Source organism: Gordionus sp. m RMFG-2023, chromosome 3, assembly GCF_954871325.1.
Source record: "Gordionus sp. m RMFG-2023 chromosome 3, tfGorSpeb1-WG-v2, whole genome shotgun sequence".
Lineage (NCBI taxonomy): Eukaryota > Metazoa > Nematomorpha > Gordioida > Chordodea > Parachordodidae > Gordionus > Gordionus sp. m RMFG-2023.
Window position 1 is genome coordinate 45114220 of NC_088777.1, and position 16319 is coordinate 45130538.

Here is a 16319-nt window from a genome sequence, read left to right on the forward strand (position 1 = left end):
TAAAGATGCTTGTTTAATGGTGGCTAAATTTTTCTGTGATTGCATTTACTCCCTCTTGCATAATTACAATGAAAAGAAATGGCTCAGATTTTTTTTATGGCTTTAATATTTTCAAAGTACCTGACAAATCTTTACCAAATCTTTAACTCTACAAATTAAAGATGCCGCTCTTAGCAAAGATTCTTGCCCTCTTGGTGAACCTCTTCCATGTTTAACATCGTGTGGTGATATTTTATCTTCCAATTATTGTTCAAAAAAATATAACTTCTCCCTTAGTGATCAAAGCCAAACTTATATCTAAAAAATTGATAAGAGCTTAGGTTAGCGTGTATTTATGATTCACTAACCGATGTCTCTCATGATATCTATATCAGCGTCAAACATCCTAACTCTACCATCAATCCTATTTATCCTCTTCCATACTCCATACGCGCGACTGATTTAACAAAGGAAGAAGTTAGAGAAGCCATTCTTACATTCTAACGTGATTTCGCCCAAGGACTGGGTGGAATTCGCCTGTATATCTTTCCATTAATATGTTCCCATTCTCCAATCATCTTGCATACTTACTTCTGCGATAAAATTTTGACCGCTGAAGTTTCAATTTTTGCGTCTATACTTTTTGGCACACGGCTCATTTCTGCAAAAACTTAATAAGGGTATCAAGCCAATGCTATGCCTTCTTCTTTTATGCATCTTGTTGTCAAAATGATTTCCTCAAAATTTAAGCATGATGTTGTCAGTTGTAGGTGGTTATAAAGCTGCGGTACACAGCTCATATTTAGCCTTTAATACTCTCTCTGGGTATTCTTTCTTGAAGAAATCTTCGAACACTCTTTTCCTTGGATATAGTAAATTTTTCTATTCCTGATTTATATATCCTTCCACTATACAATTCAATTCATATAAAATTTCTTTTGTAGAAGGGAATCAACAAGGTAATCCTCTTGGCCCATTGCTATTTTGTCTCGGATCAACTATATGATCAGGGCAATCAATGCCTCCTGCTCTTTTTTTTCTCCGTGTCTGGTACATATATGCTGGTATAATATCTGGCTTATCTGATGAGGTTGATAAAGCGATAGATATAACTTAAGAGATCGGCTCTTCCTTAAGTTTAATTCTCAATTAAAGGAAATCAGAATTCATCCAGTTAAATAGTTCCGAAATTAACTCCCACAATTTTAAGTCATTAATCAAGATCAACTAATTCATTTAGGATTCTCGGTTTGTGGCAACTCAGATGTTTACTCTTATCAAATTTAGTGATATCCATCCACTTTCCATTCATAAGTCGTTTTTCCCATTGAAGAACGTTTTCAATATACCATGCATTCTTTACGGTTTAAGGATTACACCTGTATTTAAATATCCTGGTCCTTGATAATAGAAACGGGAATCAAGGAACTAACTTAAGGAATCCTAAAACATAAGTCCGGAAAAATAGCTTGGTCTGAAGCTTCAAACCTATTCTTACATGTCACTCTCGTGTGGGCAATTCGTCGTACACTGAGGCATTAGATCTATGGAGATCTCGAATTCTTGTTGGCATCTCTTTACCTGTCACTTGAAAACATAAGAAATGGGACATCAAGGCTGTTGCTTGCGGAGTCAAAATTCTATTATGAATCAAGCAACACCTAGATCGCCCTCTCTTTTAGTCACTGCTAAATGGCTTTGGGCAGGAGTTCCTCAAGACTATTACTTCTTATAATCTTTAATTATAAATCACCAAAAAACGAACTCACTAATGCCACTGCATTAGTATCCGTTTCAATTGCTCAATTACCCAATCTTACCTTTGTTCTAAATGTTATGCTCCTGTTTACTCGAAGATACTACATGGCCTGCATTGCCGTTCATTCAAAGGACGTATTCCTAAACATAATCATTGTAATTCCATTATTCAACATGCTATTAAATCTGAGATATTCCATTGATCCTAGAACCAAGTGGTCTTCTTAAATCTGATTGAAAACATCCAGATGGTATTACCCAAATTCCTTGGAAGAGAGGTCAATTTCTAGTTTTGGCCTATTCCTGTATTGATCCCCAAGCCCCTACAAATCTTGGCTCAAAAAGTGCTATACAAAATTAAAAAATATTTGGATATGTTCACTGAGCCTTATTTGGTAGCCGTGCTTTAACCTCCTTCAGGTAATCTCGGATATCTTATTCGTAAACTCACTGATGAACCTATAGAGGGTTCTTACCTTATGCAAAGTATTGGGAAAAGTTGAGTAGAATAAGGTTTCAGGATGGGAAGGTGGGTGTACAGCATGAAGATCATGTACGTAGAGGAATGGTCCCCAGAAAGCAACAATGTTGGAGCTGGAGGTCAGGAGGTTAGTTAAATTTTTTATTAGGTTAAGGTCACTACACGACAGATGAACATGTGGTCTTCCCCAAAAGGGTAAGAAGGTAATGTAGTATTTTCGGCGTGTGTCATATACGAAATGGTAGAGTATTTTTAGCGTGTGTCGCATAAGTGGGAAGATGTTTCCAGTGGGAGTCAGAAGATTTTTTTGTATAATAAAATATAAAAAAAGGAAAGTAATTATTTAATGTTCACGGTAACTCATAGAAGAAGAAGGAAGAAGAACGGTAATTATGAAAATATGGTGGAACAAACAATGGTCAAGGGTGTCCACTGACAACAACAACAACTTGGCAAAGGATGGAAAAAGAATTCCACAAGAGGTGTTCAAAGAGTTGTTGGGACCTCAAGGAATGGACAAACAGGGAAAGTATCATAGTTGAGTGTAAACATTTGTAGAATCATTCTGTGTAAAATTAAATTATATTTTAGATATTTATAAAATTTGATTTTTGTGAAGTCATTATGTATTACAATTTTTTGGTCATTTTTATTTTAAATAATTTTATTATTAGTGATAATTATGATTTCTAAGCATGATTATGGTATTTAAAGTTTTTAAAATATTTTTATCTTATTGTTTTGGATTATTTTTTACAATTAGTAGCTTCCATATAAAAGGAATGCAAAAATGTAAAATTAATTCAATTTTTTATCTTTTTAAAATTATTATTAGAATTTAATAAAGGTCGTTTTAATAAGAGATCATTAATATTTTTCTGTGATTGTTTTGGGAGTTCATTCTGGAGAAAGGGCGGACATCCAGGTGCATTGACCATAAATAAGGTTTAAACCAATTCTTTTGATATTCTATATTTTTTACGGAAATATTTTGGAACACTGTGATTATTGAACGTGATTGTGAAACAGTTGATCGTGATTATTGGAAATGGTAGTAAAAAATTGCGAAACATTTAACCGTGATTATTGAAAATGGAAGTGAAAAATTGTGAAACAGTTGACCGTGATTATTGGAGGTGGTAGTGAAAAAGTTTGAAGTTGTTGACCGTGATTAATGGAAGTTGGTGGTGAAGTGATGTATTGTTGTATCATTTTAGTGTTAATTTTATTAATTATATCGTATTGTTTAACGTTACAAGTAGTTAAAATATTTTTAGTAAAGTTATTTATTAATTTTTGATAAATAATATTTAAAAATGTTTTTAAAAATATTTAGTGCGAAATTAAATTATTTCTATATAAATTAGCAAAAAATCTCTGGTATTTAAATATATCATAACTTCAATGAAGAGCTTTAAAATAATTAAATATGTCGAGGTACAGTATAATATACTATGAGCAGTGGTGGTGTTGCTGATTTAGTTAAGATGTCTATATTTTGGCAGGGATCGCCAAAACTGAAGTGTTAGAATATTGGGAAAGTCGTTGTTGATTGAAGGACACAATGGCCCTGAGGATGGATATAAAAGGGTAACGTGGTGCCTGTGCACAAGATGTTGCATTAGCAAGTAATGAAGGTTTAAATGAGTTAAAATGGGAAAGGTGGTAAAGATAGAAGAATGGAGATTAGGTTGTAGAAAGTCGTCAAGGTGGTTTAGAACGGAAGGTAATAGGTATAGAGGTATTGTTTGTTTTAAATGTGGTTTCAGGGGAGCTATGAATTGTAGAGATAATAAATGTTTTAAATGTGGATAAAGGGGACATATTTCAACGTATTGTCCGCGTAAAAGAAATAGAATAAGATGCCCTAAATGTGGAAGGTTGGGGCATGCGGAAAACCGAGTTGGAAGGGTAGATAAGGAAGTTTCACAGAGAGGAGAGAGTTCGAATGCTATTAATGTTAGGAGTATGGCGGAGATAGCAGCAAAAGGAGAAATGGATATCGAATATATAATCGTGTGTTTCAAATGCCGAAAAGAAAGGCATTGGGCGAAAGATTGTGATAGGAAATGAATATGATTGAGAGAAAAATAGATTTCAGACCAAGGCGTTTAGAATGGAGTGGGAAGAAGAAAAATAGATGATAGTAAAAAATTTGCAGGCCAGATACCGAAGGTGTGGTTTAATATAAATGGGAAGATGGTGTATATGTTCTTCGATAAGGGAGCGGCAATCTCAGTGATGAGATATGAAGATTTTAGGAGACTATGGCCGAATAATGTCATAATTAAGGACGAGTGAGGCAGTTGGATGGATCCGAAATAGAGATGATGGAAAAGTGCAAATAGGCTATGTAAAAATTGAAGGATGCAAGGTGTTAGATTTGTGGATAATTAATAGGAGAGTAGAACAGGTGATGGGATGGAATTGGATTACGAGCATGGGTTCGAAATATGATTTTGAAGAGTGTTTGTTTCATGGGGAATATTTTTGCCAGTCCAAGAGGAAATTATATTTAAAATAATAAAGAGGGTCAAGGAATATGAGTAGAAGAAAATTTCCAGGAGAAATGATGAATGAATGGAAGGTTAAGACAATATAGAAGTGGATGAGAATAAATCATTGTTTTGGAATGAAAGTGAAGAAAATGTGAAAGGGAATATGTTTTGGGGAAGTCCGAATTATGCAAAAGAGAGATGGACGATATCCAAGAGATGTGAAACGAAGTAGCGAAGCCACAGATGCGTGCAAATTTTATAGAACAGAGAGTTTTAATGGGGTAGATATTTATTGAAAGTGGATTTTTCGAATGCAAATTTGCAATTGTGAGTGAGGAAAGTGCTGCCATTGAATAAGAATATGATTAGAATTAAAAATATGATTGTAAAGCGGAGGTACAATCTTTTATACGGATGGTAAATTAATACCATCGGTTTTTATGAGAATTTTGATGAAGTGGTAACGCCGTTGCACAGGTTGTTTAAAATGGAGGTGAGATTAGAGTGGTGAGATAATCAAGATGCTGCGTTTGAGTGTCTGAAGAGGAAAACAGGGGAAGAACCAATTTTGATATGTTTTAACAATAAGTATAAAGTGATCTTGGCGGTGGATTCATCGAGTAAAGGAGTAGGCGGGGTATTGTTGCATGAGATGGATGGAATAGAGAGACCGGTGTTGTTCTTCTCGAGAATATTCCGGGATGCTGAATCTAGATAATCGGTGATTGAATAGGTGTCTATGGCGGTTATTTTGGGATTGACCAAATGTAGTATTTAATTGTAGGTCGTTTTGTAATGTATACGGACCACAAACTGTTGATACATTTATTCAAGGACAATAAAGAGTCAATGATGTCACCGAGATTGCAGAGATGGTTGTTGTTTGTTGGGAATTTTGACTTAAAATTGAGATATCATAGAGAATGGGAGAATTTAACCAGACATCACATCGAGATGGGGAGCGGAAGAGGATGTGGGAGAAAAGTGTTTAGAGGTAATATTTTTTATGATTGCCATATAATAATTGGTCTAAACATGTCAGAAGTCCCTTATAAATTCACTTGGCAAATGTATGTGCTTAGATAATATAATTAGAATGTAAAAAGATCATTATATATAAAGCAGATTTTATATATTTTTGGGATTATACTTATCGAACCAGAAAACGAATTATACTCAAACCAAAGACAAAAATTATACTCAAACCGAAAGAAACAAAATCTTTTATTTTTCAAACACTAAAATCTAACAATGAATCAATAATAATAAAATATATCCAATACATAAAAAAAATCAATATTATTTTCTTAAAATTAATAACAATAATAATAATGTACATATACCTAGAACACCTCCCTTATTTTTAAGAGGCGTTCTCAAATTACTAAATATATATAAAAAAAAATATTACATTTCATAATATATAATGCTCGTTTTTATTCATTAACTTCAGTTATACCCATTTCTGCAAATTCTTGTTGTACTTTATCACCTACATTCATCTTAGTAGAAAAACTGTCGGGTCTTTTCCTTTGCAATATTGGTTTCTTCATAAGCGTCTTACGCACTCCAAAATTTTTCCGATTATTCAAAACATGTTTCAGGAGTACTTGCTTAGGCTCCAGGATTACGTTAGAACGATCCAAACGATCCAGAATTGTGTTAGAATGAGCAAAATTCGAATCATTGAAAACTTTATATTTATTATTATCATTATTGTTGATAACATAGGTATTGCTTGAACAGTTAGCTGCTTTGTGTCCTTCTGTTCCACAGGAAAAACAAGTTAAACGGAATATAGGTCTGTTGAACAATTGCTGAACATTCATCCTTGATCTATGAAAGGATGGTTGCACATTTATCATTGGTTGGTTTAGTGGCTGACCATTTCTCACAAGTTCCTCTTTCTTGCCAGTTCAGTCCATGCACAGGCTAAAGCACTTCCCGCTTGCGCTCCATTGATCTGCAGGATACTAGATTTTAAGTAAACGTAATACGTGTTCATGGTCACTCATATTAAAAAAAAAATTTTCCAAACAAATTTTCCGAATTTTTAATTAATAAAATTATTTACTAAACATCATTAACTTCTCTTATTTATTCCAACTTATATTTAATTATTATTTTCATAATAAACAATTAATTTGATAAACAAATAACATTTTTTAATCCACTCACCACCCTCATTATTTATATCAAAACATATACTTTCCAAACCTCTGTAAATCAACTTTTTATCTCTTTCTGCATAAATTTCACTTTTTCAATAATAATTCATAAGTTGTTTAAATTTATCCCTTTTTTTATCAACTCTTTTATTTCTCGGTGCATATGTTTCACTTCAATAATAAAATTATAACTTTTACGTTAAATATAAATTAATTTCTTTCTACCAAATGAATTGATTTCTTATCTCAACATTCTATCAATTTAAAAAGTTAACAAAATTTACATTACTATAAATTATATCCCCTCATCATCTTTTCCTTTTATCTCTCAACTGTTTTTTTTTAACACAAAAAAAAACAACTATTAACCACGATATGCTTCATCCCTTAAGAACAAATATTTAATAAAACAAAAGATGACCTGCAATATACATTTTTGTTAAACCAAACGAACTATCAACATATTCAGTTATATGTATCTCATTTTAATATACCGAACTATATACTAAGATAATTCTTACTTTTACCTTTACATACTTCTAACTATTCATTTATATATATACACATATACCAAACTATATCTCAGTTTTTTTTTTCATGAACCTTAAACAAATATCTTAATAATCATAACTCGAAATGAACCGAACAAATATTTTAATAATCATAACTCGAAATGAACCGAACAAATATTTTAATAATCATAACTCGAAATGACCCGAACAAATATCTTAAAACTAGAAATAGACTAAGATATTCCTATTCCAATTAATGTAATAATTAAAATGGGGATTTAAAGTTACTCTAAAATCCGCACAAATCCTTAACTTACCATTAGCTTTCCTTACCGGAACTAATGGAGGTGCCCATTCACTATATCCAATGGGACAAATTATTCCATCTCTTAACCAATTATCTAATTCTTTTTCCATTTCTGCTCTCCATTCAAACGGTACCCTCCTAACAGCACAATATTGAGGAATATACCCTTCTTTCAAACGTATATCTACTTCATAAAACGTCCCAATCTTTCAACAAAAATTTCTTTATATTTTTTCTTCAAATTAACCATTGCCTTCCTTAACACCACTAAATCTTCTTTACTTTCATTTTCTATTTTTTTCTCACCAATTTCACCGGAAAATTTTGTGCCACAGACAATTTTTCTCTCTCTAAATTCGAATCTTTGTAAATTTCATCTCCACTCATATAACTATCCTCCAATCCCGATTCTCTTGAAATCAACTTTTTGTCTACCTCAAAACTAAAATTTTCATCACTTGTTTCCAAAATATTATCCATCTCTACATCCACAAAAATATCATCAATATCCAAATTAATATTTTCCCCAGATTCTTATATTATAGCTTGTTTATTATTCACACGATCAGGTTCCTCCTGATCCATTTTTCCATTTATAATTATTCCATTTCTCTGAATTTCCTCATAATCATTTCTCATATTTTTAATTTCCTCGATTTTTAATATTCCAATTTCCGAAATTCCATTTATTTCATTATCACAACTTTCCTGATTATCATTTCCCATATTTTCCATTTTACTATTCTCCAAAATTTCATTTTCCACCAATTTATTTTCCGAAATTTTAATATCCACCTCCTTTACGGATGTTTCTAACGTTTCAATGTTTTTATCATCCTTTTTCCCTTGAAATATATTCAAAAATTTATTTTCTAATCCAAATTTAGATATCCAATTCCATCCCAAAATCGCACCAACCACTTCTTTTATTATCCACAAATCCAAAAATTGTATAACTAACACTGGTAAATTCACTTTCCCCAAAACCGAAATTACAGTTCCATTTAACTGTTTATTTATCATTTTATCATTTATTAATTGCTCATTCGGCCATAAATTTGAAAATTCCTTATACCCCATTACCGATATAGTTGCCCCCGTATCTAATAACATTACAATTTCCTTGTTTCCCACATTAATTTTCACCCTCGGACATTCATCATAATTAATATCTTTTTTCACCAAATTTGGTATAATACAAATTTGTATATTTGCCCTGGGCCACTCATTCCCCTTATTTTTAACCACTAATTTATTACTATTTTTCCTTTCTTCAATTTCCAAATTATTTTCAATATTTAATACATTTCCTAATAATAAAGTTTTTCCCTTGTCCAATTGGTTTTCCGATGTAATAACCCCACATATTGATTCCTGTCCACCATATAGTCATGTGACAGGACAATCTCTCACATAATGCCCAATGTTACGACATTTGAAACATGTTACATCTTCGACATTCCTTTTCTCATAGATATTTTTCCCCCTTTTTTTATATATTCTACCGCCGGAAATGCTTTAGAATTTTCTTGTTGATTCTTAAAACACTTATCATGACCATGACCAAAATTTCCACAATTTCCACAAGCCTTTTGATTTTCATTCAACAATTTGTACGCCGGAACATAACACTCCGCAGTTTTGTGCCCTTTATTCCCACACCTTCTACAAATTATGATTAACACATTTGGATTTCTTCTTTCATTACACCCTCTACTGATATGTCCAAACTTCCCACAATTATAACACTTTTTATTTTCCCTTTCATCATTCCCATACACTCCTTTGCCTTCATTTTTCTTTTCCAATTCTTCTATTTTAATTTTCATTTCTGTCATTTCTGTTCTCAACATCTCTTTTTCCTTTTTAATCAACTCCAATTTTTCCATTTTCTTCCTTTCTTCCATTTCTTTTTTCTCTATTTACTTCCTTTCATTTTCCCATTCTTCCCTCATTTCTCTTCTCATTTCTTCAATATTAACCTCCTTTTTTATGTTTCATTTTTTAAATTTCCTTTTCCTCTTTTTTTTTTCATTTTCCCCAATTTTTCCATTTTCTTTTTTTTCAGACTCTCTAACGAAATCTGTTTTATTAATATCAATTTCACATACATTTTTTTCAGAATCTCTGACGATATCTGTTTTTAATATTTCCTTTTTTCATTTTCATTTTTCACCATATATATTTCATTAAATAAATTTTCAATATTCCTCTTAAATTTTTACCACTAATATTCCAAAATACATTCTTAACGGCTCAACATTTCTGACCTCAAAATAATTGTTGGTCTTAATATTTTTGCGATTTAGCATTTCCTTAAAATTATTTTTACTTTAAATTCTTAATATTCAAATCTAAAATTCTTTAACTCTATAATAAACTTATCAATAATTTTATCAAAAAAATTTTCACTGTCTTAAATGTAAAATATACAATACCGAAATTATTCCGAAAATTATTAATATACAATAATACATAAAATTTCAAAAAAAAAATCAAATTTTACCTTTTTTTTAACGAATTTCCTTTTTTCTTTTTATAATTCTCTGGCCTGTTTCGTAATGGTAGTCATTGGTCTTCCGGATTAATTTTTTTTTAAATACAGGTATCTTTTAATTTGGAGGCACCACTTTTGGGATTATACTTATCGAACCAGAAAACGAATTATATTCAAACCAAAGGCAAAAATTATACTCAAACCGAAAGAAACAAAATCTTTTATTTTTCAAACACTAAAATCTAACAATGAATCAATAATAATAAAATATATCCAGTCCAAAAAAAATCAATATTATTTTCTTAAAATTAATAACAATAATAATAATGTACATATACCTAGAACATATATAAACTATAGTAAATTTTAGAATATTTAGGATTTCGTGAAATAAAAATAAATATTTTATTTAGGAACATAATAAATATAAGGTAGATCCCACCTGGGAAATTTTGGTAACTCCAACTTCGAAACTGTCGACTTACAAATAAAAAATTATCCCAGCAGGCTATTGTTCTAACTATAATTTACTAATATGTATTTTCTTCTTTTTTTATTTTTTTAACTTTTCTAATTTATTCTTTAAATAATTTAAAATAAATTCTATAAAAACATATTATAATAAATAAAGGTTCTTTAAATATATCAAGTTATTAAAATTCTCTCTTTTAAATTTATATTTTTTTTTATAATAAATTTTTTTATATATTAAAAATGTGCCTTATAAAGATGAGTAGATAATTTTTTGTGTTTTATAAATCAAGAGCAATTTCCAAGGATATCGATTCATATTTTTAATATAAAGAATAGTATCTAAATTTTATATCTTAAGATTTTTTATAAATATTTTATAAAAAAAATATACTTTTTGGATTCTAATTATTATTATATAAAAAGAATCTAATTTGTTGTGTCAAACTAATTCCGATTCGAAGTAAATGCTTTTTTTTTATTTATTATTGCACATATTTTTCAGATCATTTATGTATATAGTAAATAATTTGGTAGCGTGTGCTATATTAAAAACTTAATTAGAAATAAATTTTTTATTTTCTAATGAATTTACATTATAGTAATGGTTAGGACTAACGTTTTAGCAGATTGTTTAAAAACTATAAATAATGGTGAACGAAAAGGAAAACGCCAAGTTTTAATTAGACCTTCATCCAAAGTTATAATCAAATTTCTAACAGTAATGATGAAGCATGGTATTTCAAATAATTTAAAATATATGTAAATAATCATTTGCAAGGTTATATTGGAGAATTTGAATATGTTGATGATCATAGATCTGGTAAAATCGTTGTAAATTTAATTGGAAGGTTAAACAAAGTATAAAAACATTCCATTTTAAATAAAATAAATGTTTATTCATCATAGTGTGGTGTAATTAGTCCGCGATTTGATGTACCATTAAGAAATTTAGAAAAATGGACCTCCAATTTATTACCCTCAAGACAATTTGGGTATAAGCTTAGATTTTAAAAAAAATTTATTTTTTTTCTACAGGTATATCGTTTTAACAACCTCATCTGGTATTATGGACCATGAGGAAGCACGACGGAAACATGTTGGTGGGAAGATCCTTGGATTTTTTTTTTAATATAAACATGTGTGATTTGATATGAAATAAATTATTTGAATAGCCAGCAGGATATATATAATTTTAATTACATCGTTGTGGCAATTAAGTTTTATTACTATTATAAAATTCTATGGTAATAGTATTTAATAATATATTTATTTTTTATTCATTTGCCATACAATATTTTAAAATATAATTATCCTTCAGATAACAATATAACTAGCACATTGACAGTAATCATTTAATATTTTAAAGGCCCATTTTATATATACTGAAAGTTCATCTTGTATCTTATGATAAAATAGTTTAGAGTAAAAATATTAGCTAATTACTTGCATTATCCTATATTTTTGCTAGGGTGATGTTGATCCACAAATTTTTTCCTGATCTGATATTTATAATGATTTTTATTGCCAACTAATTTTAATATTTTTAAAAAAAGCTACTAACCTTCATGAATGATTATTTGATTTTTTTATTATCTAAAAGGATATTTGCAATGTGTTTGCAGACTTAGCTCTCTATATCTGATTTTAAAAATAATTAAATCAAGATTTTAATTAAAATATTATTTCTTTAGCCTCAAAATTTTGACAATAAAAGTCCAAACCTTTCTACAATCTGTGGGCAAAATCAATATTGAGTTATTTACTTATGGCTATAATTAGGGGTGTACCAATACCATTTTTTGGAGGCCCATCCGATATTCCCAATATTAAATTTATTGGCTGTTTACCGATATGATATCATATATAATTCTGTAAAGATACCAATGGTTTTAATTTACTTTTTATTAGTATAACATCTATAAAATTTAACTATACACCATAACTTATATATTTAAATATATTATAATGATCAGTTATAGTTTATATTTAATTCAATTGCAATTTTAAAAATATAAAATATTTTTATTGTTAAATCACTTTTGTTTTATATAATAAGTAATAACATTAATCTATATACATAATAAGTAATAAACAATTATATTATGAAATATGAAATAAATATTTAAAATAGATATCTGTAAAAGTAGGCCCTTGAACCGGCTTTGGGCTGGGCTTAATTTTTTAAATATCGTGTTTGGGCCAGGTTGGGCCTAATATTTGAAAAATTTTGGCTGGGAAGGGTTGGGCTTTGGAAATTTTTTAAAATATATCAATGTTATATTGAATTTTTTATAATAAAATAAAAATTTATAGAAACTAGACGCCATATAACATGTCTTTTTTTTTATTTTGAGTAATTATAAAAAAATTAATTTCTATATTTAAATAAATTCAAACTGGGCTGGGCTGCTATATTTTTTAAAATATATCAATGTTATATTGAATTTTATAATAAAATAAAAATTTATAGAAACTAGACGCCATATAACATGTCTTTTTTTTTATTTTGAGTAATTATAAAAAAAAATTAATTTCTATATTTAAATAAATTCAAACTGGGCTGGGCTGCTATATTTTTTTTAAAAAATCGGGTTTGGGCTGGGCTGGTAAAACTAAAAAAAATTTCAGGCTGGGCTTGAAAAATTAGGCCCGATGCAGATCATTAATTTAAAATAATATTTAACATATAGAAATTTTTTTTAGAAATATCAGAGGTCAGCTTGTAGCGATGGTAGGTAACTTTCATTATCACCAGCTTCACTTAAAACAGATTTTGAAGAGATTTTCACACTTATAAACAAAATGTACAAAAAAATAACAATATGGCAGAATGATTATTATTCTTAAAAAAATATACATAAAAATAGATTTCGATTATATTTATAAAAATAAATGATTTTAGATATAACTTTTTTTTTAAAAATTTTATAACATTTTATTTTTTTAAAGACGCCATTTTATATCGGAAAATTTTATAGTGTTGGCCTATAACCTATAGGTGAAATATCGGCCAGATCGGATACAATAAAAATATCGGTACATCCTTGGCTATAATCTTGAGATCATTTTTTAAAATTGCTAAATTGAGTTGTTTAACACTAATGTGTATTTCAGATAATATACAACAAAAAATTGCGTTAACTAGTCTTTAAATATTACAAAAATAAATTCAGTTCTTTTCATTAAACTATTTTAAAAAAATATACAATCATAAAATGATTGGCCAGATCTGATATTTAATATTGGCATGCCCTAATTTATGCCTAAAAATAAGATTTTTTATATTTAAATTAAATACAAATCAAAAGTATAAACAAAAATTGATATAATATGAAATATAATCCGTTTAATCATTTTTAATTAATTATTTTATCTTATGGAATAGGCTTTTTATTAAATGGTTTCAATTTAAAAATAGAATATATTATAAATTAAATGAAAAACAATATATAATTTAATATAAAAAGGGAGCATGTCACCCTAGAGAGGAGTAAATGCTTAGGAGTTTGATTGGCAGATTTTGAGAGTGTTGATTAAGGTTATCATTTATTGTGGTCACTTATAGTCCCCATTTTTTGGCTTTGATAAGATTAAATCATTTACAAATATGCCTGAGGTGTTGATGACTATTGGTATGAAGACATAGCATAAGTATATATATTATTTTTAAATTTTGTACACACATCAGACGGCACCTTGGCCAGGCCACATTTTTTATAACGAAATATTATAAATCACTAGCTAAGAAAATTTTGACCACAAGGCTTTGTAAATGGTCCTTCTGCAGTTCTCTGCCAGAAACCATCATGGGTTAGGTGGTATAGACCTAATATATTTTCCAGTGGACCTAGGTTTCTGAAAATTATTATGGGCCTGGGTAGTGTTATTTCCGATTTTTATAAAACGGACAACTTAATATTTTAGCCATAAAATAGTATATGTTTAAACTTTTGTTCCTTCTATAAGAAAAATCTTCAGGCTTGTGATTATTTTTTTGGATGAAATATTGATTATACACCAATGACTATTATTGTCATTGTTTAGCACTATTAAAAATCGACTCAAAACATTCAGTTTAGCAACACTAAGCTTAGGTTTAAAATTTAGCTCATTTAAAAATAGTTGCTAACTTAAAAAATTGATATTTTTTTATTATAATAAATTTCAATATTGTATACAAAATGATTGCTCAGTATACAATAATGTTTATTTTTGTTTAATATAATAAATTGGGCTAAGCTTTAGAAATTTTTTTGAAAATACTTATGGGCTTGAGAATTTATTTTTATTAAATATTGATGCGCCTAAAAAAAATTTTAAAGTTAGGCTGGGATTGATCAAACATTTAAACCCACGAAAACCAGCCATATGGGAATTATAGAAAGATATTAGATGCTATAATTTTCCAAAGATTAATCTAGAAAAAACTTATTGATATTATATAAATTCAGGCAAGCCATCTGTATTGTATATTTATGGAAATTATATATTATAATAATTAAAAATATAATTTTCTTTTCTTATGGCGATCCAGGTTAGCCAGTTCTCTTCTGATTTATCTTTTCCATTTTTGAAAGTCCTGAGCATCAATATTTGTAAGATTCATTTTTTTCATATCCGCTGCTGTTACCTTTATCCACTTCATCTTAGGCCTTCCAGTCTTGATCCTCCTACTTCCATCAAGGTCCATCTCTTTACTCAGTCATGTTTTAAGTTCCACATGCAATCATCTTAGTCTATTTCTTCTCATTACCACTCCAATCACTTATATTCCAATTCTTGCTCGCAATTCCTTGCTATTTTTTCTTTGACCTTCTTCCATGCTTGTCTAATCCTTGCAACAACAGCAGAATCTACACCAACATCTTCGTTTAGCATATAGCCCAAATAGAAAAACTTTTCCCAGGGTTCACCCATTGACAATATGCAAATAACCTTTTCTACCTTATCATTATTATATCCCCTGGTGCGTTGGATTTCATTTCTGGTTCCCTTTCCACATACACCACAAGACCAATCTAGGAAAAAATTCTCATAGAAAATAATTCTCTTTATTTGATCCTATGATGAATTATTAAATTATTTTTAGAAAATTAGCAAAATAGGAAAAAAATCCCCAAATCTTCTCCGTTTTATGGCGATTTCCAGGTTTACCCGGGTAGGCCAGTTTTCCCTCTGATTTTTCTTTTCCATTTTTGACGGTACTGATCATCAATACTTGTAAGATTCATGCTTCTCATATCCGCCGCTATCACATTTGTCCACGTCTTCTTGGGTCTTCCTCTAGGTCTTGATCCTCCTACTTCCATCATAGTGCATCTCTTTACCCATTCATCTCTTGTCATACGTTCCACATGCCCAAACCATCTTAGTCTATTTCGTCGCATTACCATACCAATCATTTCTATACCTAATCTTGCTCACAATTCCTTGCTAGTTTTTCTCTCTCTCAGAGATACCCCACACATCACCATCCTCATCTCTGTTCTTTCTAATTTGGCTTCGTGAGTCGCTTTCATTGCCCATGTTTCATGTCCATAAACTAAACAACTCCTCACACAGCTTACGTAAACTTTCCCCTTTAACTTCAGAGAAACTTTTTTATTTGTAAGAATAGACGACATCTCTCTGAACTTCTTCCAAGC

At 29.6% G+C, this 16319-nt stretch overlaps 3 protein-coding genes across 3 annotated transcripts in view; 2 read left to right on the forward strand and 1 right to left on the reverse strand.

Annotated features, from left to right (window-relative positions):
• Nucleotides 1-16319, forward strand: part of LOC135927464 (uncharacterized) — a 105197-nt gene that overhangs the window by 3481 nt on the left and 85397 nt on the right. The gene's annotated exons all lie outside the window — the stretch shown is intronic.
• On the reverse strand, nucleotides 9149-9610 carry LOC135927028 (uncharacterized). The gene has a single exon (XM_065462964.1). It carries the CDS (start codon nucleotides 9608-9610, stop codon nucleotides 9149-9151), a length of 462 nt encoding a protein of 153 aa, XP_065319036.1.
• LOC135925693 (small ribosomal subunit protein uS8A) lies at nucleotides 11094-11849 on the forward strand. The gene is made up of 5 exons (XM_065461138.1): nucleotides 11094-11134; nucleotides 11274-11408; nucleotides 11453-11532; nucleotides 11581-11666; nucleotides 11710-11849. Exons 2-5 carry the CDS (start codon nucleotides 11276-11278, stop codon nucleotides 11801-11803), a joined length of 393 nt encoding a protein of 130 aa, XP_065317210.1. The 5' UTR covers nucleotides 11094-11134; nucleotides 11274-11275; the 3' UTR covers nucleotides 11804-11849.

What these genes read in the sequence shown, in the direction of transcription:
- LOC135927028 (XM_065462964.1), bottom strand. Translation starts at nt 9,610, where the DNA reads ATGGAAGAAAGGAAGAAAATGGAAAAATTGGAGTTGATTAAAAAGGAA.
- LOC135925693 (XM_065461138.1), top strand. Translation starts at nt 11,276, where the DNA reads ATGGTTAGGACTAACGTTTTAGCAGATTGTTTAAAAACTATAAATAAT. An exon ending in AACAGTAATGATGAAGCATG is followed by an intron (nt 11,409 to 11,452) that starts GTATTTCAAATA and finishes ATCATTTGCAAG; the next exon opens with GTTATATTGGAGAATTTGAA. An exon ending in TAATTGGAAGGTTAAACAAA is followed by an intron (nt 11,533 to 11,580) that starts GTATAAAAACAT and finishes TATTCATCATAG; the next exon opens with TGTGGTGTAATTAGTCCGCG.